The sequence below is a fragment of the Physeter macrocephalus genome, unplaced genomic scaffold, assembly GCF_002837175.3.
Source record: "Physeter macrocephalus isolate SW-GA unplaced genomic scaffold, ASM283717v5 random_1000, whole genome shotgun sequence".
Classification (NCBI taxonomy): Eukaryota; Metazoa; Chordata; class Mammalia; order Artiodactyla; family Physeteridae; genus Physeter; species Physeter macrocephalus.
Window position 1 is genome coordinate 6995 of NW_021146769.1, and position 16329 is coordinate 23323.

General features: G+C 50.1%; 1 protein-coding gene across 5 annotated transcripts; it reads left to right on the top strand.

The window, feature by feature from the left end:
* The first annotated feature begins 498 nt into the window (after nucleotides 1-498).
* Nucleotides 499-15866, top strand: LYRM9 (LYR motif containing 9). Of its 5 annotated transcripts, none has more exons than XM_055083560.1 (5): nucleotides 499-568; nucleotides 11516-11658; nucleotides 13328-13406; nucleotides 13677-13732; nucleotides 14629-15866. In XM_055083560.1, exons 2-5 carry the CDS (start codon nucleotides 11533-11535, stop codon nucleotides 14644-14646), a joined length of 279 nt encoding a protein of 92 aa, XP_054939535.1. In that variant the 5' UTR covers nucleotides 499-568; nucleotides 11516-11532; the 3' UTR covers nucleotides 14647-15866. The 5 variants fall into 5 exon arrangements, 3 of the variants coding, with proteins under 3 accessions (XP_054939535.1, XP_054939536.1, XP_007121830.1); XM_055083561.1 differs by lacking the exon at nucleotides 499-568 and adding an exon at nucleotides 8024-8158; XR_008616864.1 differs by lacking the exon at nucleotides 499-568 and having other exon boundaries at nucleotides 11499-11658; nucleotides 14629-14781; nucleotides 15502-15866.
* Nucleotides 15867-16329: the final 463 nt, after the last annotated feature.

The following is a 16329-nucleotide window of genomic DNA, read 5'->3' on the forward strand; positions in this document are numbered from 1 at the left end:
TTCTTTTCCTCAATTATAATTATAGATGGGTCTGAAAGGAAGCATGCCTATTACTCTCATATTTATTCTTTTGACAGGTGTTATGGGACTGTAATTTGATGAAATGACTCAAAACGCAGATTCCCAACCAAATATAATTCCTGTCATCAACAAGAGTGGTTTAGGAAAAGTCCTTCGGCAAACCTTTTCACAGATCTTGAACACCCCTCATATTTTAGCAGCAATCCATACTCAGGAAAATGCGGAGAGCCTGTCTTCAGGGCTTATATCCGAGGTAGCAAAAGCCAAAAGGAAGAGTGGGTGTTTAAGGTAAAGAAGGTTGTGAGTGGGACAGCTTTCTTTCTCAACCGGGTGGTACTCGGATCAGGGAAAGGGCACCCAGTAGGGTTTCCTCATTAACAGACCCCAAGTCCCGCGCGCTGCCGACAGAGGGCGCTCGGCTCAAGTCGCCCTGCAGGGGCGGTGCTTCGGCGATCCGGGGGCGGTGCTTCGGCGATCCGGGGGCGCAAGCGCACTGGTGGTCGCCGCGTCCGCCGCGTCCGAAGCTGACGTTTTCCTGTGGAGGCCGGTGAGCCGCTAGGCGCCGGCGGAGGTTGGGAGCGCGGGTGGGCGCATGGGGGTGTGAGCCACCCGTGGTGGCGGGGACTGGCTGGGGATGTGGGGTCTCGGGCGTCCTCGGCCTGGCGCGGCTTGTGGAAGACTCAGTGCCGTTGCCTTTCCCTCCTCGACCCTCTTGCCTCCGGAGAGCCGTGTGCCCCGGAGCGCGGCTCCTGGACGCGCCGCAGGCCTCGCGGGGGCGGCTCGGGCGGAGGAGGCCCAGCACGCCGGGGGGTTGGGGGCGCCACGGGGACCCCAGGGGTCTGCGGGCGCCGGGCCCGCTGGTGGAATGTTCCTGACAGGCACACGTCTCCGCCGTCGGCGTCAGTTTGCCCATTTTCAAAAGCCGTCGTGGCCCTTGCACGGGCCGAGTGCCCGCAGCACCCCGTGAGCGCGCTTACCTCGAGTCACCTTCAGCTTTTGATTTACGGTTCTGCCTAACTGATCAAATCACTCCATGGCCGAAACCCCTGAGCCCTTAGGACTAATCTTTACTTTTGTTTGTTTTTACACAGCGTACAGTTCATTCACTTCAAGTGCACAATTCAGTGTCTTTTAGTTTAGTCGCAGGACGCAGGGTGCGCTCTCTGCGTCCACGTCCACGTCCACCCGGCCACACTCTACTCGTCCTTCAGACCTCAGATTCAATGTTCCTTTCTCAAGAAACCTTCTCTGACCCTTGACTGGGTGAGGGACCCCATGAGCCAGGCTCTCAGGGACCTGAATTCCACTTTGTAGTATTTACTTATAATTGAATACTTGGTTTTTATTATCCTCTGTTACTGTGTAAGTTCTGTGGGGTCAGGGGTTGCCTTGATTGTTTCCGTAACTCCAGCAGCTAGCACCTTATTGGTGCCCAATGATTATTTCAGCACACACGTGCCTTCTGTGTACTGTACTAGGGATACAGCCATGAACAAAATAAACTTCCCTTCCCTGTACTGTACTAGGGATACAGCCATGAACAAAATAAACTTCCTGCTCTCGTGGAGCTTGCGTTCCAGTGGGGGAATGCATACAAACAAGTAAATATATATCGTGGTGAAAAATGCCGTGAAGAAAATAAAATGCGGTGAAGAAAAGAAGAAGGGACTATAGTGTGGTCAGAGAAGGTCTCTTAAATGAGACTTGGATACATGGACGTGTGAGCCACGGGGGTGCCTGGAAGAGTGGTTGGGTATGTGAGGACAAGCAAGGAGGCCAGAGGGAGGAGGAGCACGAGAGAAAAAGGGTAAACCAGGCGCTTTCAGCTCAAGTGTCCTTGGAGACAAGCCCTGGGTGTGTGTAGAAAGAGCTTGAGTTAGGAAGGGGGAAGCCCAGCTGTGGCTCTTAGCTGGTTCTTCTGTGTGACCTTGAGCCTCAGTTTTCTTCCTCTGTAAAGTGGGAGTAACAGGATTGGAGCTTAAGTAGGCCCTTTGAAGTACCCAGCCCAGTATCTGACACCTGGTAGCTGTACAATGTATCAGTTCCTGTCTTTGGCCCTCGAGTAGAGTGTGTTGTGGCCTGTGTGGGCAAGGCCATTGGCACAAAGCAGTCTAATGTCACTAGATTCAGTTGAGGTTGCTGGTTGCTGTACTCTGCAACCAGCATGTTTGCTTTTGGATGATATTTCTGGTTTGCTTTGGCTGGAATAGCTCACCAGGTTCACTTCAAACTGTAAAGGCCCAGGGTGGTTTGGGCTGACAAATGTGATGTTCAGGATCCTTTGAGACAGCAGGTGTGGTAGAAAGAGGTGAGGATTCAGAGCCAAAGGATCTGAGTTTGAGACCTGCCTCTGCCACCTGCTGGCCTTGTGACTTCAGGACAGTCCCTTTCTTCCTGGCTTCAGTTCCTCTTTGGTAAGTGGGACTCCATCAGCACACATTTATTGAGCTTCTGTTATGTACCGGGCACTGTTGACTATGGAGGGGTGACTGATATAGTCTCTGTCCTCCAGAAGCTGACAAACGGCAAGGAACACAGGTAGCCAGGTAGAGTAGCAAAGGGTGAGACGTCCAAGCACCTAACACGTGCCAGCCCCTAGGCTAGGCAGTGTACTGATGTTAGCTTGAGTGATCTTTGCAAACCCCCCAGGAGGTACATATTCTGTTGTCCAGTTTACAGAGGAGGAAGCCGAAGGCCAGAGAAGGTGAATTTAATGAGAGAAGTTGGAACCAGACTTCAGAGGGCCTTGGATAAAGAACATTCCACAGAGGTTTTGGAGAAGGGTGTGTTTTTTAGGAAGTGTCCTTGGGTGGCACTGTGAGGGCTGGACTGGAAGGAGAGAGGCGGATAAGGAGGCATTGTTACAGAGCTGGGAACCGAGATAGTGTCCGTGGGGCTGGATCTTGAGAGCCTTGACCATGTGGGAGAGAGACTGGAGGAGCGAGGATTGTTCCCCGTTTCTAGCTTAGGAGAACATGCGTTCAAGCTGGAGCCCCGGAGTTGGGGGGAGCAGAACCATTCTGTTCCTATATTGCAACTTTACCCATCCAGAAGAATAATTGCATATTTAAACAATGTCCTGTGCAGGCTTAATTTAGCTTTATCAGTGCTCAGTGAGGCATAATTTCTGGTTATTTTCTGTAGTTCCATTCTTTTCTTTCTTTTTTAATGTATGACTTTTTTTTTTCCATTTATTTTTATGTGCCCTATGTCAGGGCACAGGTTAGGGAAAGACAGTGGGATTAAGTGGGGCCGAAGGCCTGTTTCTCAGCCTCTGTAATGGTGATACCATTTGGCTCCCAGGAAATTCCCTTTGTGACTTTGTTTTCACTCTTTTCCTTTATTCTGTCACATTCTCTTTGGGTTTCCTAAGACCTTTTTTTTTTTTTTTGAGTATTTCTCTAGTTGCCCCTTTTCTTTGTGTAACTGACATTAGTCTTGGGACTTGTTTTTTCATCTGTATGCAGGGGGAAGCCATAGATGAGGTCCTTGGGTTTCTGAAAAGCATGGAACAAGGGTTTATGGAGAAGGTTGAAAACCAAGAACTGGATATAGTATAGGCAGGTGCTTTCATGAATGCTTGGACCTGGTCCTGGACGAGCCCTGGGGAGAGTTCTCAGTGGGGTCCTTAGCCCTGATCTGGGCAGCATTTGCGAGTGGCTCAGATATAGACATATAGGTAGTGTTAGAAGCAGGTAAGGGCATGGGCTTTGGAATAAAATAGGCCTAGGTTTGATTCCTTACCTGACCATGTACTAGCTGTGTGGCCTCTGGCAAATTACTTAACCTCTCAAGAGTTTCAGCTTCCTCATCTGTAAAATGGGGCTAATGAGACCTACTCCATAAGATTGTTGTGAGGATACTTGAGATAACACATGTAAAGCTGTTAACACCTCCCTGCCATATGCTAATCACTCCCTGAGTGTTAGGTAGTAAGACATGCCATCAGCTCTGCAGAGGCCAGGGGTAGGAGAGCCATGTAACACGTCAGGCCGTTCATCTCTGTGGTCCTAGGGCTGAGTCCAGAGTCACACATGGGATAGATGCTCAGAATGGCCTTGCATGGGTGACTGACACAGCTTGCTGGGCTTTCTCTCTCTCTTTGTACCCCCTTTGTACCTCGTATGTGATTGTTTCTGTGCTTTTGTTGTGCTGAATTGAGTTGGATAACAGACAGGATCAGGTATCCCAGAGATTGTGGCAGATTGTGACTCTGGACTGAACTAATAAAATACAAGATGGGGAAACAGACTTAAGAATAGTTCGTGGAAAAAAGGTTCCTTTGAGCCGAATACCAGGGCCATGTGAGGGCCAGAGCAGAGAATGCAGCCTGGGCTGCATTCCTTGGATTCCCAAGTAAAGGAGGTGGCATTGCCATGTGAGCGCCAGTGCCCACGGAGCCGGTCAGAACACAAGCAAACCATGGTTTTTCCCTCTGGACGATATTTTGAAGCGTGAGATGGATAATGAAGGGATGTGTGTGTGTCCAGAAAGAGGAGGGCGGTGAGATGGAGAAGCATTGGGGGTTACGGCACCTTCAGGATGCTTATCTTGGAAAAGATATGACTGGGGGGCTGGGATGATTGACTTTGAATAATGACAGACTGGCCTTGGTGGTAGGTTAGGGAGACTTTAGCCCCAAAGGGCAGAGCTCAGAACAGCGAGTAGAATTTTACAGGGCAGATCTTAGCTCAGAAGCGAAACGACTTTCAGCGCCCTGCCTAGAGGGAACGTTTTGAGGGAGAAAAGGTGGGTGACTCCCTGCCAATGAGAAGAGATTCTTTGACACCAAGTGGGAGAAGGTCACTTTCAGCTCTTTGGCATCCTGCTTTTGAAAGGTGGCCTACTTTGCCCTGTTTCTATTCATTAAAGTTAACACCTTTTCCTGAGAGCCTGCTACTTCGGTGGCCGCAGGATGAGTAACCAGAACTCAGTTCTGATTTGGGAAAAAGCTAAATAAGTTTCACGTGATCTGTAGTTTGATTTAAAAGTTAAAAAAAAGATGTATTTCTTCTTTTCTCTGATGTATAGAGAGCTAACTGAATCAATGCAATGCACAAACCTCTTCTGACCTCGGTCTGCACCAGAGGCTTCCTTTAGCAGGCCATTCCTATTTTGGGTAGAAGCATTAAAAGGGCATCATAACGTATTGTTTTCCCTTTTGCTGCTCTTCCAGGCGCAGAGAAGGGCCTGGGAGAGGAACCTCATATTCAGTGAGCTGCCGCCATGAACCAGGCATCTGTGTCTCTCATTTAATCCTCACATCAGCCTTGCCATGGTTTGGGGCCCACATGCTTCACTCTTCCGCTCAGTCAGTACTCAGGGACAGAGAAGTGGCCTGAAAGTTGCTGGGGAGAGGGAGGATTCAATCTGACACCCCTCTGCTTAGTGGCCACTGTGTGCCAGGCACCGTGGGAGTGACAAAGTGACAGAGGAGACGGAGCCGGGAAGAACGTAGAGTGCGTGGGGATTTGGTTACAGATGGGGTGGAGGTTGGTGGTTGATTGGGGAAAGTCTCCAACACCCCACCCCTCCATCACCATGCGTACTTACTAATGACCCTCGAGTTTGTTCTGTGGGTGCCATTGAAGGATATCAAGCAAGGGGCTCACAGATGAGATTTTTGTTTTTAGAGACTCATTCTGGCTGAGCATAGGGAGGGATTGAAGAGTCGACGTTTCAGAAGGGTGTTGGATTAATCCTGGAGAGAGCCTCTGAGAGCCTAGCGGGCCCTTGGAAAAGGAGGGGCCCCCTTTCCTTCAAGAACTCAGGGAGGTTGGAGCGCTGGAGATGGAGCCGGAGCCCACATCCCAGCTCCACCACTCCCTGGTTGTGTATCCGTGGGCATGTCAGCCCACTTTTCAGCCTCAGTTTCCACATCTGCAAAGTGGGGATTATAATGCTTTTTGTCAGAGGGTAGTTGTAAAACTGCACCATGCCTAACGCATCAGTCGGCTCTCAGGCGAGGCTGAACTTCATGATGGTGGGGAGCCGAGGATATTCTTGTCTGATGGCCTCTCCAGACTGAGTGAGGTAGGCGTCAGTGGCCTGCGGGAGTTCCTGCTGGTGAGCTGGAGGGAGGCTGAGGAGACTGGAAGAGGCCTGGAGTATTTGGGTGGGAAAGGGAGGGTGTTTCTGCCAGAGGTGATGGCCAGGAGTACCGAGGCATGGAGGACCCTGCAGACGGCAGCGGTCCTCACTTTATAATGGGCGGGAGCACAGGCTGTCTCGGCCACATTTGGACCTCCGGGGCCTGAAGGCAGGGAGAAGGCTGAGCTGTTGTTTTCTCAAGCTTGGGGATTGGTTGGATTTTGAGGTTATTCAGTCAGCAAGCATTGATGGAGGAGTCCACTGTGTGCTCAGGACTGTGCTAGGCATTGAGGCATTGAGGTGGAGGATCTGACACAGCCCTTGCCCTCGTGGGCTGGTGGGAGAGATGGACAGGCAAACACCGGGTGATTCCTGCACGTACAACAGGCTGTGGACACACAAATAAAGAAGAGAGTCTGGGGCTTCCCTGGTGGCGCAGTGGTTGCGCGTCCGCCTGCCGATGCAGGGGAACCGGGTTCGCGCCCCGGCCTGGGAGGATCCCGCATGCCGCGGAGCGGCTGGGCCCGTGAGCCATGGCCGCTGAGCCTGCGTGTCCGGAGCCTGTGCTCCGCAACGGGAGAGGCCACAGCAGAGGGAGGCCCGGATTTTGAGGTTATTCAGTCAGCAAGCATTGATGGAGGAGTCCACTGTGTGCTCAGGACTGTGCTAGGCATTGAGGCATTGAGGTGGAGGATCTGACACAGCCCTTGCCCTCGTGGGCTGGTGGGAGAGATGGACAGGCAAACACCGGGTGATTCCTGCACGTACAACAGGCTGTGGACACACAAATAAAGAAGAGAGTCTGGTTCTGTGTGGGAGTAAGAGGGATAGGAGGAGTTAACCAAAAAGAAATCATTGGAAGAGTGTTAGGAGCTCACAGAATCAAGGGAGAAGCCTCGAGAACTGTTCAGGAATCTAGACATTTCTGGAGGCCAGGCAGCAGGACCTTCAAGGACAGTTCAGAGCAGGAAGAAGCTGATCAGGACACACTTCTCAGGGGTACATAAGCTCATTTGCCGGCTCTTTGTAACCATGTTCAGGGACCTATTTCCAGAGGTGGCATATACTCAAGTGGCCTAGTTTGGGTCTGATGCTCTCCTTGTGGCCGGGAGAGATGCAGCCACTGTCGGCAGTCTCAGCAGGCCACACTCAATGGGAAGGAGTCATCCCTTAAAAAGAAAATTGGGGGTGAAGGAAGCTGTTAGGAAGAACCACAGAACTGTATTACAGGATGAATAAAAGTCCTTTTGGGGCAGGGGCTAGTGTTCCAGGCAGCACTCACCGCGGGCTCTGGAGCCGGGCTTCCCATATGGAAAGCCTGGCTTCTGCTCTCACAGCTGTGTGACCTTGGACAAATTTCCTCCCTTCTTTTTGCCTCCATTTCTTTATATGTAAAAGGAGAGCATAATGGTACCTCTTGTAGAGTTACTGAGGTTAAAATTAGTTAATTCTTGTGCATTTTTAGAGTAGTGCCTGTCACATGATAAGTATTCAGCAAGGCAGTTGTAATAATAACTGTACATGATGACGACGATGATGATGATTGTTATTATCATTAAAGGAACTATAGGTGGTTTTTGTCAATGTGCCTGGCAGGTAGAAGAGTGAGGACGGATGAATGTGGGCAGATAAGGATGCTTTAAGAATTGGCATCCGCCTAGAGAGCTTAAGACTTTATTCACTAGGTGATGGAAAGCCATCTGTGATGGGTACGTTTATGGGTCAACTTGACTGGGTCATGGGGTGCCCAGATATTTGGCCAAACATTATTCTTGGTGTGTCTGTGAAGGTGTTTTTGGATAAGATTAACATTTACATCAGGAGATTGAATAAAGTAAATTGCCCTCCCTCACGTGGGTGGACCTCATCCAAGCACTGGAAAGCCTGAATAGACTGACCTTTCCCTACCCAGAGAGAATTCTCCTGCCTGACGCAGCCTTCGTACTGGGACATTGGCTCTTCCTGGTTCTGCAGCGGCTTCTGGCCTTCTGACTCAAACTGGGATATCAGCTCTGCAGATTTTGAACTTTCCAGCCTCAATAGTCGTGTGAGCCAATCTCTTATAATCTCTTTCTTTCTCTCTCTCTCTGTATATATATCTGATTGGTTCTACCTCTCTGGAGAACCTTAATACATCTGTTATATGTCAAGCATTCTGTCACGGTGCTGAGACTATAACAGGCAAACATGACACAGGGTGTCGTGTGCCATCAGAGTTCAGTTTGCCTGGACTCAGTAGCCAGTGTTGGGTGATGCGATGCGGGGTGGTGGGCAGGGGCCAGAGCAAGAGGGGGTCTTGGAGGCCATAGAAAGCAGTATGGATTTTATACTGTAGACCAGTGCTTTTCCAAAGTTCAATACCACTTTCATGATTCTTGGCATATCCGGATTTCAACTGCATTCTTACTTGCTTGATACATTTTTCAAAATCACTTTTCTGCCTGTTCATTTTTAAACTGTTGTAAGCCATAATACCTATGAGATTATGGAATTTTTTTTTCTCATTACACATGAAAATAAATATAAAAGCATGACAATAAAAAGATGTTGTTCCATACACTGCTTAAAATATTTTCATCTTTGTCCCACATTTTGGGAAAAGTTGTCATGAGTGATAGGGATGGGGTGGACATCAGGGGTTTTAGGCAGGAATGTGACATGCTGAGATTTATGTTTTGGAAAGATTCACTCTGGCTGTTGAGTGGAGAATAGATTGTCAGACAATAGATTGCTGGGAACTCTTACAGGTGTCTGCCTGAGTTGTGATAAGAGTCTGAACCTAGGATGTGCGGTGGAAATAGAGAGGAGGGGACAGATTTGAGGGGCGTCCAGAGGTAGAATTTGATAGGACTTAGAGACCAGTGGCATGGGGATTGAGGAGAAGGCAGGTTGTCTCTGTGATGGCTTTGCTTTGGTTGCCTGGGAAGACAGAGGTGTCCTTACAGAGGCAGGGAGCCCAGGTGGGGAGGCTAAGGTCAAATCCAAAGAGGAGGATATGCGAAGCAAGGGTTCCCAGGGCTACAGGGTTTGACTACAGATTTAGCAATGATGCTGTGAGGTTCATTGTGCCTTAATAGCAAACCCATGCTTTAAATTAAATTAAAACATTTTTAGTTTAACTCGTCTGAGTGGACCCACACAGGCATTCTCTTCTAGTTATTACTGAGAATGACTAAGTATTATAATTGAGCTGAAAATAATCTCCCGCCCCTACTTGCTGGGTTGGTTTCTAAGTATTGCTTGGGTTTTTAAGTAATGTAACAAAGTTGTGTTCTTTCCAAGTGTTAATTTTAAAGACTGCAGATGGTAACCATCTGTTACACGACTAGCATTTTACAATATTTGATTAGCACTTTATATAGTTTGGGAAAGCCTGCTAGTGGAGCCTGCCCATCAGTCTTCGGTGGTATGTCCTCTGTGGTAGCCCTTGAAGGTCTCTGTCCCCATGATATGTGGCTCCCCTCTGTTTGTTGTGCTGAAGTGTGACTAGTCGAACTGGCAGGTTGATATACGTGGCAAGAGAACCTTGAAGAGCCCTGCCCTGTTTGCACTCTTCCTTAGAGCTGGAACCATCAGAGCTCATTGGTGAAGCAGAATTTGGGAGGGCTAGATCTGTCCATCAGTTAGGACTCTTTTGGTTGCAAGTGACAAAACAACAAACCCAAACCTGCGGTTTGTTGGGACCCTAGGCAAATCTGGGACTGCCTTCAGGTGCATGGTTTTGGGGCTCAGGTGACTTCTTTAGACTTGGTTTCAATCAGGGTCTCAGCTCTGCCATCTGCTGTGTGGCTTTAATCTCAGGCTTCAAGAGGAGGCAAGATGGCTTCCCTGAGGATGAAGTCCTCTCAGCATCAAGTCTAGAGGGAAAGAATGAAGCCTTTCCACTCACTCCTGCAGAGGTGTTGAGATTTGCTCTGATTGGACCAGTTTGTCACGTGCCCATCTGTGAACCAGTCCTCGTGACCATGTGGATAAAGGGCTCTGATTGGTCAGGCCTGGAGTGGAGCCCCACCCAGACCTTGTGGGCTGAGACCTGGAGGGGTGGATTCCCAGTGGCTCATCCCAGGATGTTACCAGGTGGGAGAATTGGGGGGGGCAGGCGGCCACCTGCCCACCCCAGTGTCAGAGTGAAAGGCCATAGTACCAGGAGCAATGGGCAAATTTAAACTGTGGAGACAGACATTTATTGTTGCCAGGAAGATCATATGCTGGAAACGGAATGAAGGAGCCTCTGAAACTAGGTCCTTAGTAAGTGTCCTTTCCTAATTTGAGATAGATTAGTATTTAGATTTAGTATTCTGGCTCTCTTTTTTTTTTTTGAGTGGGTGGGGATTGTCTTCTTTTTATGTTACTTTAAAACTAAGGCCCCTCACTTAATCTTGGTCTGTTAGCTTCTCCATTTGGAACACAGTGAGCTTCTCTCTCAGAGAGGGGAAATCTGTGCAGAGGAGATAACAGATTCCATTCAGTCCAGTTCAACAAACAGGGCACGAAGCACTGGGGCCCGGGCCAGGCTCAGTAGGTCTGGCAGCTGATGAATCCCCAGCAGTGTGGGAAGCGCTATTACAGCTCCAGGAACGTGGCACTGCACCCCCCCAGGGAGGGACAGTCACGAAGGGCTTCCCAAAGGAAGTGACACTGACCTGGCCCTGGAAGGATGAACACAAGTTCCTCACATGGAAGAGACTGGGAAGGGAGCTCCATGCTGAGGGGGCTGTGTGTGCAAAGGCACAAGAGGTGACCTATTTGCCGGCTGAAAGGGTCTGGGAGAAGTTTCTTGTGTCTGACTCTGGGGTGAGCCGAGAAACTGGTTCCGAAACTCATTCTGACGTCACTGTGGGGGCGACTGGGGAGTGACAGGCTTCAGGCAGGGGCACCAGGCAAGATGCTGTAGTAGAGGTCCTGGCAGGATCCTCTGGAGCATCTTGTTAAATTGCAGCTTCTGTCCAGTAGGTCTGGGGTGACACTGCGTTTCTAATTAGCTCATGGGTGATGTCGATGCTACTGGTCCAGGACCACACTTTGAGTAGCGAGGCTCAGACCTCTGCGCATTCTTCCCTCTGCTGCCTGAAGTCAGCTGGTTTCTCAGGGACTGTGACGCAGGATCTTCCTGCTCATCTCCCTTATTCCTCCTGGCATGACACCTCCTCATCTACCACCTGAAGCTGGTCTCCAGAAGGAAGACGACAGGATGAGGCTGTGCCTCTCACCTTTGGTCCTTGCAGGCCTGCTCTGAGCTGAGACTTCTGCAGAGCCGAATGCCCAGCCTGAGCTCGGGGTCTGGGTTCCCTGGGGACCTGGCTCCGCACTGTATCAAATACGTCTGCTTCCCAGAGCTCTGGAAGCCGGGGGCCAGGGCTGAGTATTGGCTTGATGCCTAGAAGTGATGCTCTGTGTTTTCCAGGGACAGAGGTCTTGCAGATGGCCCCGCTACCGGGGGCAGAGCTGGTCCAGAGGCCGCTGCAGCTCTACCGATACCTGCTGCGCTGTTGCCGGCAGCTGCCAACCAAGGGCATCCAGGAGCATTATAAGCATGCTGTCAGGCAGGTGGGAGTAGGGTCCACTGGGCTTGGGGTGGGGGGCTTCCTGTAATAGGGGGCTATCACAGGGTTGGGGGCCAGGGGCAGTGGGCAGGGATGGATTTTCCGGTGGTGGGGTTGGGGGTGGCAGTTCCGTAAGAGCCACCAGAAAGCAGTGCTGGCCAGCCCAGCTCCTCTCTCTGGTTTCTGTTCCGGAAATAGGATGCACCCAGCACAGCAGCTCTGTGCCAGGGCTTGAATAAGGCAGCTAAACAGATAATTAAAATAGAGTGTGAGACATAACATCATTCTGACAGGCATACCTGCCAATAATGCACAACCTGAATTTAATCATGAGAAAACATCAGGTAAACCCAGACTGAGCAACCATCTACCACATAACCAGCCTGTGCTCCTCAAATGTGTCAACGTCCTGAAACACAAAGGCAGACGACTGCTCTGGTTTAAAGGGGACTAAAGAGATGTGACAACTAAGTGTAAGGAGTGATCCCAGATTGGATCCTGGACCAGAAAAAGCAATGATTGTAAAGGACATTATAGGGGAAATTCATGAAGCTGGAATATGGACTGTAGATTAGATAATAGTATTATATCAGTGTTCAACTTTCTGAATTTGATTACTGTGGTTATGTAAGAGAATGCCCTTGCTTACACACCCAAAGTATTCAGGGGTTAAGGGCATGATACCTGAAACTTTAAATGCTTCCAGAAATTTTTATACAAACCCATATAGAGAATGATAAAGCAAATGTGGCAAAATAGTAACAGTTGGTGATTCTGGTAGGGAATTCTTTCGTAATATTCCTGCAGCTTTTCTGTAGATTAAAAATTATTTCCAAATAAAAAGTTAAAAGCTAAAATTTATATAAATATAGTATGGAAAATTAAAAAATAGAGGTAGCAACAGAGGGTTGTGGAAACATGGAGAAGGAGTAGTTAGCTGTCTGAGGGAGTCTGGGAGGACTTCCTGGAGGTGAGCATTTGAGGTGCTCCTAAAGGTAAGTAGGAGGACATGTGGCGTTGAGAGTGACATATCAGAGGAAGTAACCAGTTCTTTTGAAGGGCCATGAGAGCCACACCAGTGAACCTGAATCTCATGTTGCTTTTCAAAGGCGAACATCTGGTCAAAGCAAACAGCAGCCCTGCATTGCTCTGCTTTGGGCCTGGCTGGGTTTTCCAAAGCCACCCTCTCCACTGCCTCTCCCTTCCCTGCATGGCTTTCCAGCATGGGTCTGGAGAAACCCTGCTCTTCTCTGTGGTGAAGCCATGCAGAGAGCTCAGCCTGGTGAAAGCAGCTTCCTGGGAAGAGCAAACGGAGCAGAGAGATGGAAGTTTCCCTTAGGCCTCTGCTACCCGATAACCTTTGGGCCCAGCTTGATTTGGGGGTAACTTGGGGCCAGTCTTCCTTTTCACGGCCGCCCTGCTGGTAGGAGTACAGGCTGTGTAGTCAGATAGTCCAGGATTCAAATGCTGGTGCCATTGCTTAACGGCAAGTTAGAGTTTCTGAGCCTGTTTCCTCCTCATCTCGGGGTGGGCTCATCATAACTGTCTGTGGAGGGATAAGAGTGCTGCTGAGTGTACAGTGCCCACAGTGTGCCTGGCCCACAACTGCTGCTCTGAAGCTGCCAGGCCTGTGATTTTTGCCCAGTCATCTTTCCCTGTGCTTAAACCTCCAGAGTTTCCAAGTTCATTCGGATGAAGACAACCCTGAGAGGATCCAGCAGATTATTAAACGAGCCATTGAAGACGCTGACTGGATCCTGAACAAAGAGGATTATTCTGCTGCTGGTGCCATTGCTTAACGGCAAGTTAGAGTTTCTGAGCCTGTTTCCTCATCTCGGGGTGGGCTCATCATAACTGTCTGTGGAGGGATAAGAGTGCTGCTGAGTGTACAGTGCCCACAGTGTGCCTGGCCCACAACTGCTGCTCTGAAGCTGCCAGGCCTGTGATTTTTGCCCAGTCATCTTTCCCTGTGCTTAAACCTCCAGAGTTTCCAAGTTCATTCGGATGAAGACAACCCTGAGAGGATCCAGCAGATTATTAAACGAGCCATTGAAGACGCTGACTGGATCCTGAACAAAGTAAGTGCTCGGCTCCGACTTCCACCTGCGAGTGGGGGTTGAGGGCTGTAATCTCCGTGACCACCAGGGGTCGCCCCCGCCCCACAGTTGAGACCGATCAGTGCTGTGGAGGCCCCCCGCTCCCCTCACCAGCCGCTCCCCTCCTCCAGAAGCCCAAAGGTGATGGCAGATGCCCTTCTGGTTGCGTTTTCTGCAAGGGGGTGCGCATCCTTAATCCCTAAAGGCAAACTTCTGCCTCACAGTGCTGAATAAGCTGAGATGGGGCCACAGGAAGAAGGAAGAGAACAGTCTTGCTGGTAGCAATAGTGCCAAAGCTGGCAGCAGCCTTGTGATGGCTCAGAGAGGAAAGCTGGGTGAGGCAGGGTTACTGAGGAAGCATTCGAGTATCTGTTTTGGTAGAGGCAGGAAGGGAGTCAGGAATACAGACAGGCTTGCTGGCCCTTACACTTGGTATTAGAACAGCCTTGAGAGATGGAGCACACCCCACCACTCTGTCCTTCTGAATCAGCTCTCCATAGGTGGGGTCCAGGATTTGTGTTCTAAACTCAGTGATCGGACTAGTTGGTTTCTGGATGTTGTCTTCTATAACTGGAGATTTTTTTTTTTCTTCTGAACGAGACTCAGCTTGAAGGGAAGACTGGACACACCACAGTTTTCAACTCCAATGTTCCCAGTGTCTTTCTTATCCTCTCTCCCCAACCCCATCAGCTTCCTTTTCTATTGGAACCAACTAGAGACTTGACTATCTGATGCCTGCTGACCGGGTTCCACTGCCTCTAAGAAGCCCTTGCAGGAGGCGGCTGAGGCCTAGTGACCACAGTTCTCAGGACTTCCCGGGTGCTCCCTCCCGCCGCTGGCTTCCCTCACCCGCTCGTAACGATCTCTCTGTCTTACAGTATAAAAAACAAAACTGAGACTCCAGGACGTGGTGAGCGCAGCTGCCTTGGAGACACTGCTATTGAGGCCCTCGCTTCTCCTGGCACTAATCGGCAGCGGCAGCAGTTTTGGAATATCCACTAGCCTCGTTGGCTGGGAGCAGGAAATCAGGGGTAGGAGAAGCTGATATTTGCTCAGACGGATCTTCTTGCCATGTTTGTGTCTCCAGTGTCTCCTTTATGTTTGCTTTTCCAGCGGGTTATGATGTGAGATTTGGGGAGAATGTGTTTTCTCACTTTGCACTGAAAGTGATTCATTTACTCTGGGCATCATTCTTTGAGACCCAGAGCCGGTGTGCCCTCATATCGCTGCCTGTACAGAGGACAGGGCATGGGTTTAAGAACCAGACAGATCTGGATTTGAATCTCAGCTCAGCAGCTTTTCAAGGGTGTTGGCTTCAAGTCCAGTTTCCTCCTTCATTAGGATTAGATAAGATGAAATGAAAGAGCCTGACGTAGGACGTGGTATGCGGTGGGGCCAGTAAACATCCCTCTGAGGGAGCCGTCCTCTGCCGCTCCCGAGGTGCTCACACATCTCTCTAGCTCCCTGCATATCAGGTCTTAGTTCCTTGTGGGCTGGTGCCATCCCTGCCTGTCACCCCAGGGCCCCGAGCCCCGTAGTTGCACTGTGCCCGGCGGTCCGCCCTGCAGCTGCTCTTCCTGACACCGGCCCAGAGAGGCAGAAACCCTGGTCCTTGCCATCTTGGGGTTTATTGTGTCCCAGAGTGGCAAAACAAAGAACGCCAGAGCAGCTGCAGTAGACGCTGGCGCGTCCAGGCTGTGTGAACCTGTGATCTGTTTTGACCGGCCCTTGCCTACTTCACTCCATCTTAGCAGGAAAGCAGGGAGGAGCAAGCCAGCAGTCATGGGGTTATCGTGAGCCTGAAATCGGTGGAGAATGCAGACCTGGGTCACGTCCCAACTCCACACAAGTTACTCTTGGGTGACTTACCTCCTCTCCTTCAGCTTCGGTTTCCCCGTCTGTCCAGCGGAGTAATGACCGTACCTACCACACGGGGCCATGGTGAGGAGTCATGAGCCCTAATGTACACCAAGTGCTTCACCCGGAACCCGGCCTGGGGAGCCAGGGAGAAGGGAGCTCAGAGAGGTTGAGCCCCTTTTCAAGGTCACAAAACTGCTAAGCCAGGTCTGTGAATGTACCAAACACTATAGATTTAGGAGGGAAAGGAGAGCAGCCGGGAAAGAGGGAAGGAAGGGTGAGAGGGAGGGAGGGAGGGCAGCAGGGAATGTTGGGGTAACTGGCCGGAGTGGGCAGAGCAGCCAGAAGATGCAGAGAGAAGCCACACCAGGATGCGAGTGTCCCCCAAGGACTCTCAACCAGAGGATGAGCGAGCGTACATTTGTGTCCTTGCAGTCATGTGACTTAAAGTGACTGAGATATGCCCACGTGCACTCAGTTGATCAGCAGATAATGAAGTAAATACATCAATTTGTGAAAGCTCTGGTGTATGTTGTTCCCTACTGTGTGCTGTCATACTAGATGTTGAGGATTAGAGATAGGCGAACAGAACGCTGCCTGGGAGGGGTCGTCCTTCAGAGTCCTAATTCATTAATTGAAATGTCCAATCCTAGGTAAAAATAAAATTTCAGAACTGGAATTAAGGTGGTGGTATCTCCCCTCTTCCAGTTGGGATCTGCTGC

Coding starts and splice junctions, on each gene's coding strand:
- LYRM9 (XM_055083560.1), top strand. CDS start 11,533: ATGGCCCCGCTACCGGGGGCAGAGCTGGTCCAGAGGCCGCTGCAGCTC. Junction 11,659..13,327: donor ATAAGCATGCTGTCAGGCAG/GTGGGAGTAGGG, acceptor TTAAACCTCCAG/AGTTTCCAAGTTCATTCGGA. Junction 13,407..13,676: donor AGCCATTGAAGACGCTGACT/GGATCCTGAACA, acceptor ACAACCCTGAGA/GGATCCAGCAGATTATTAAA.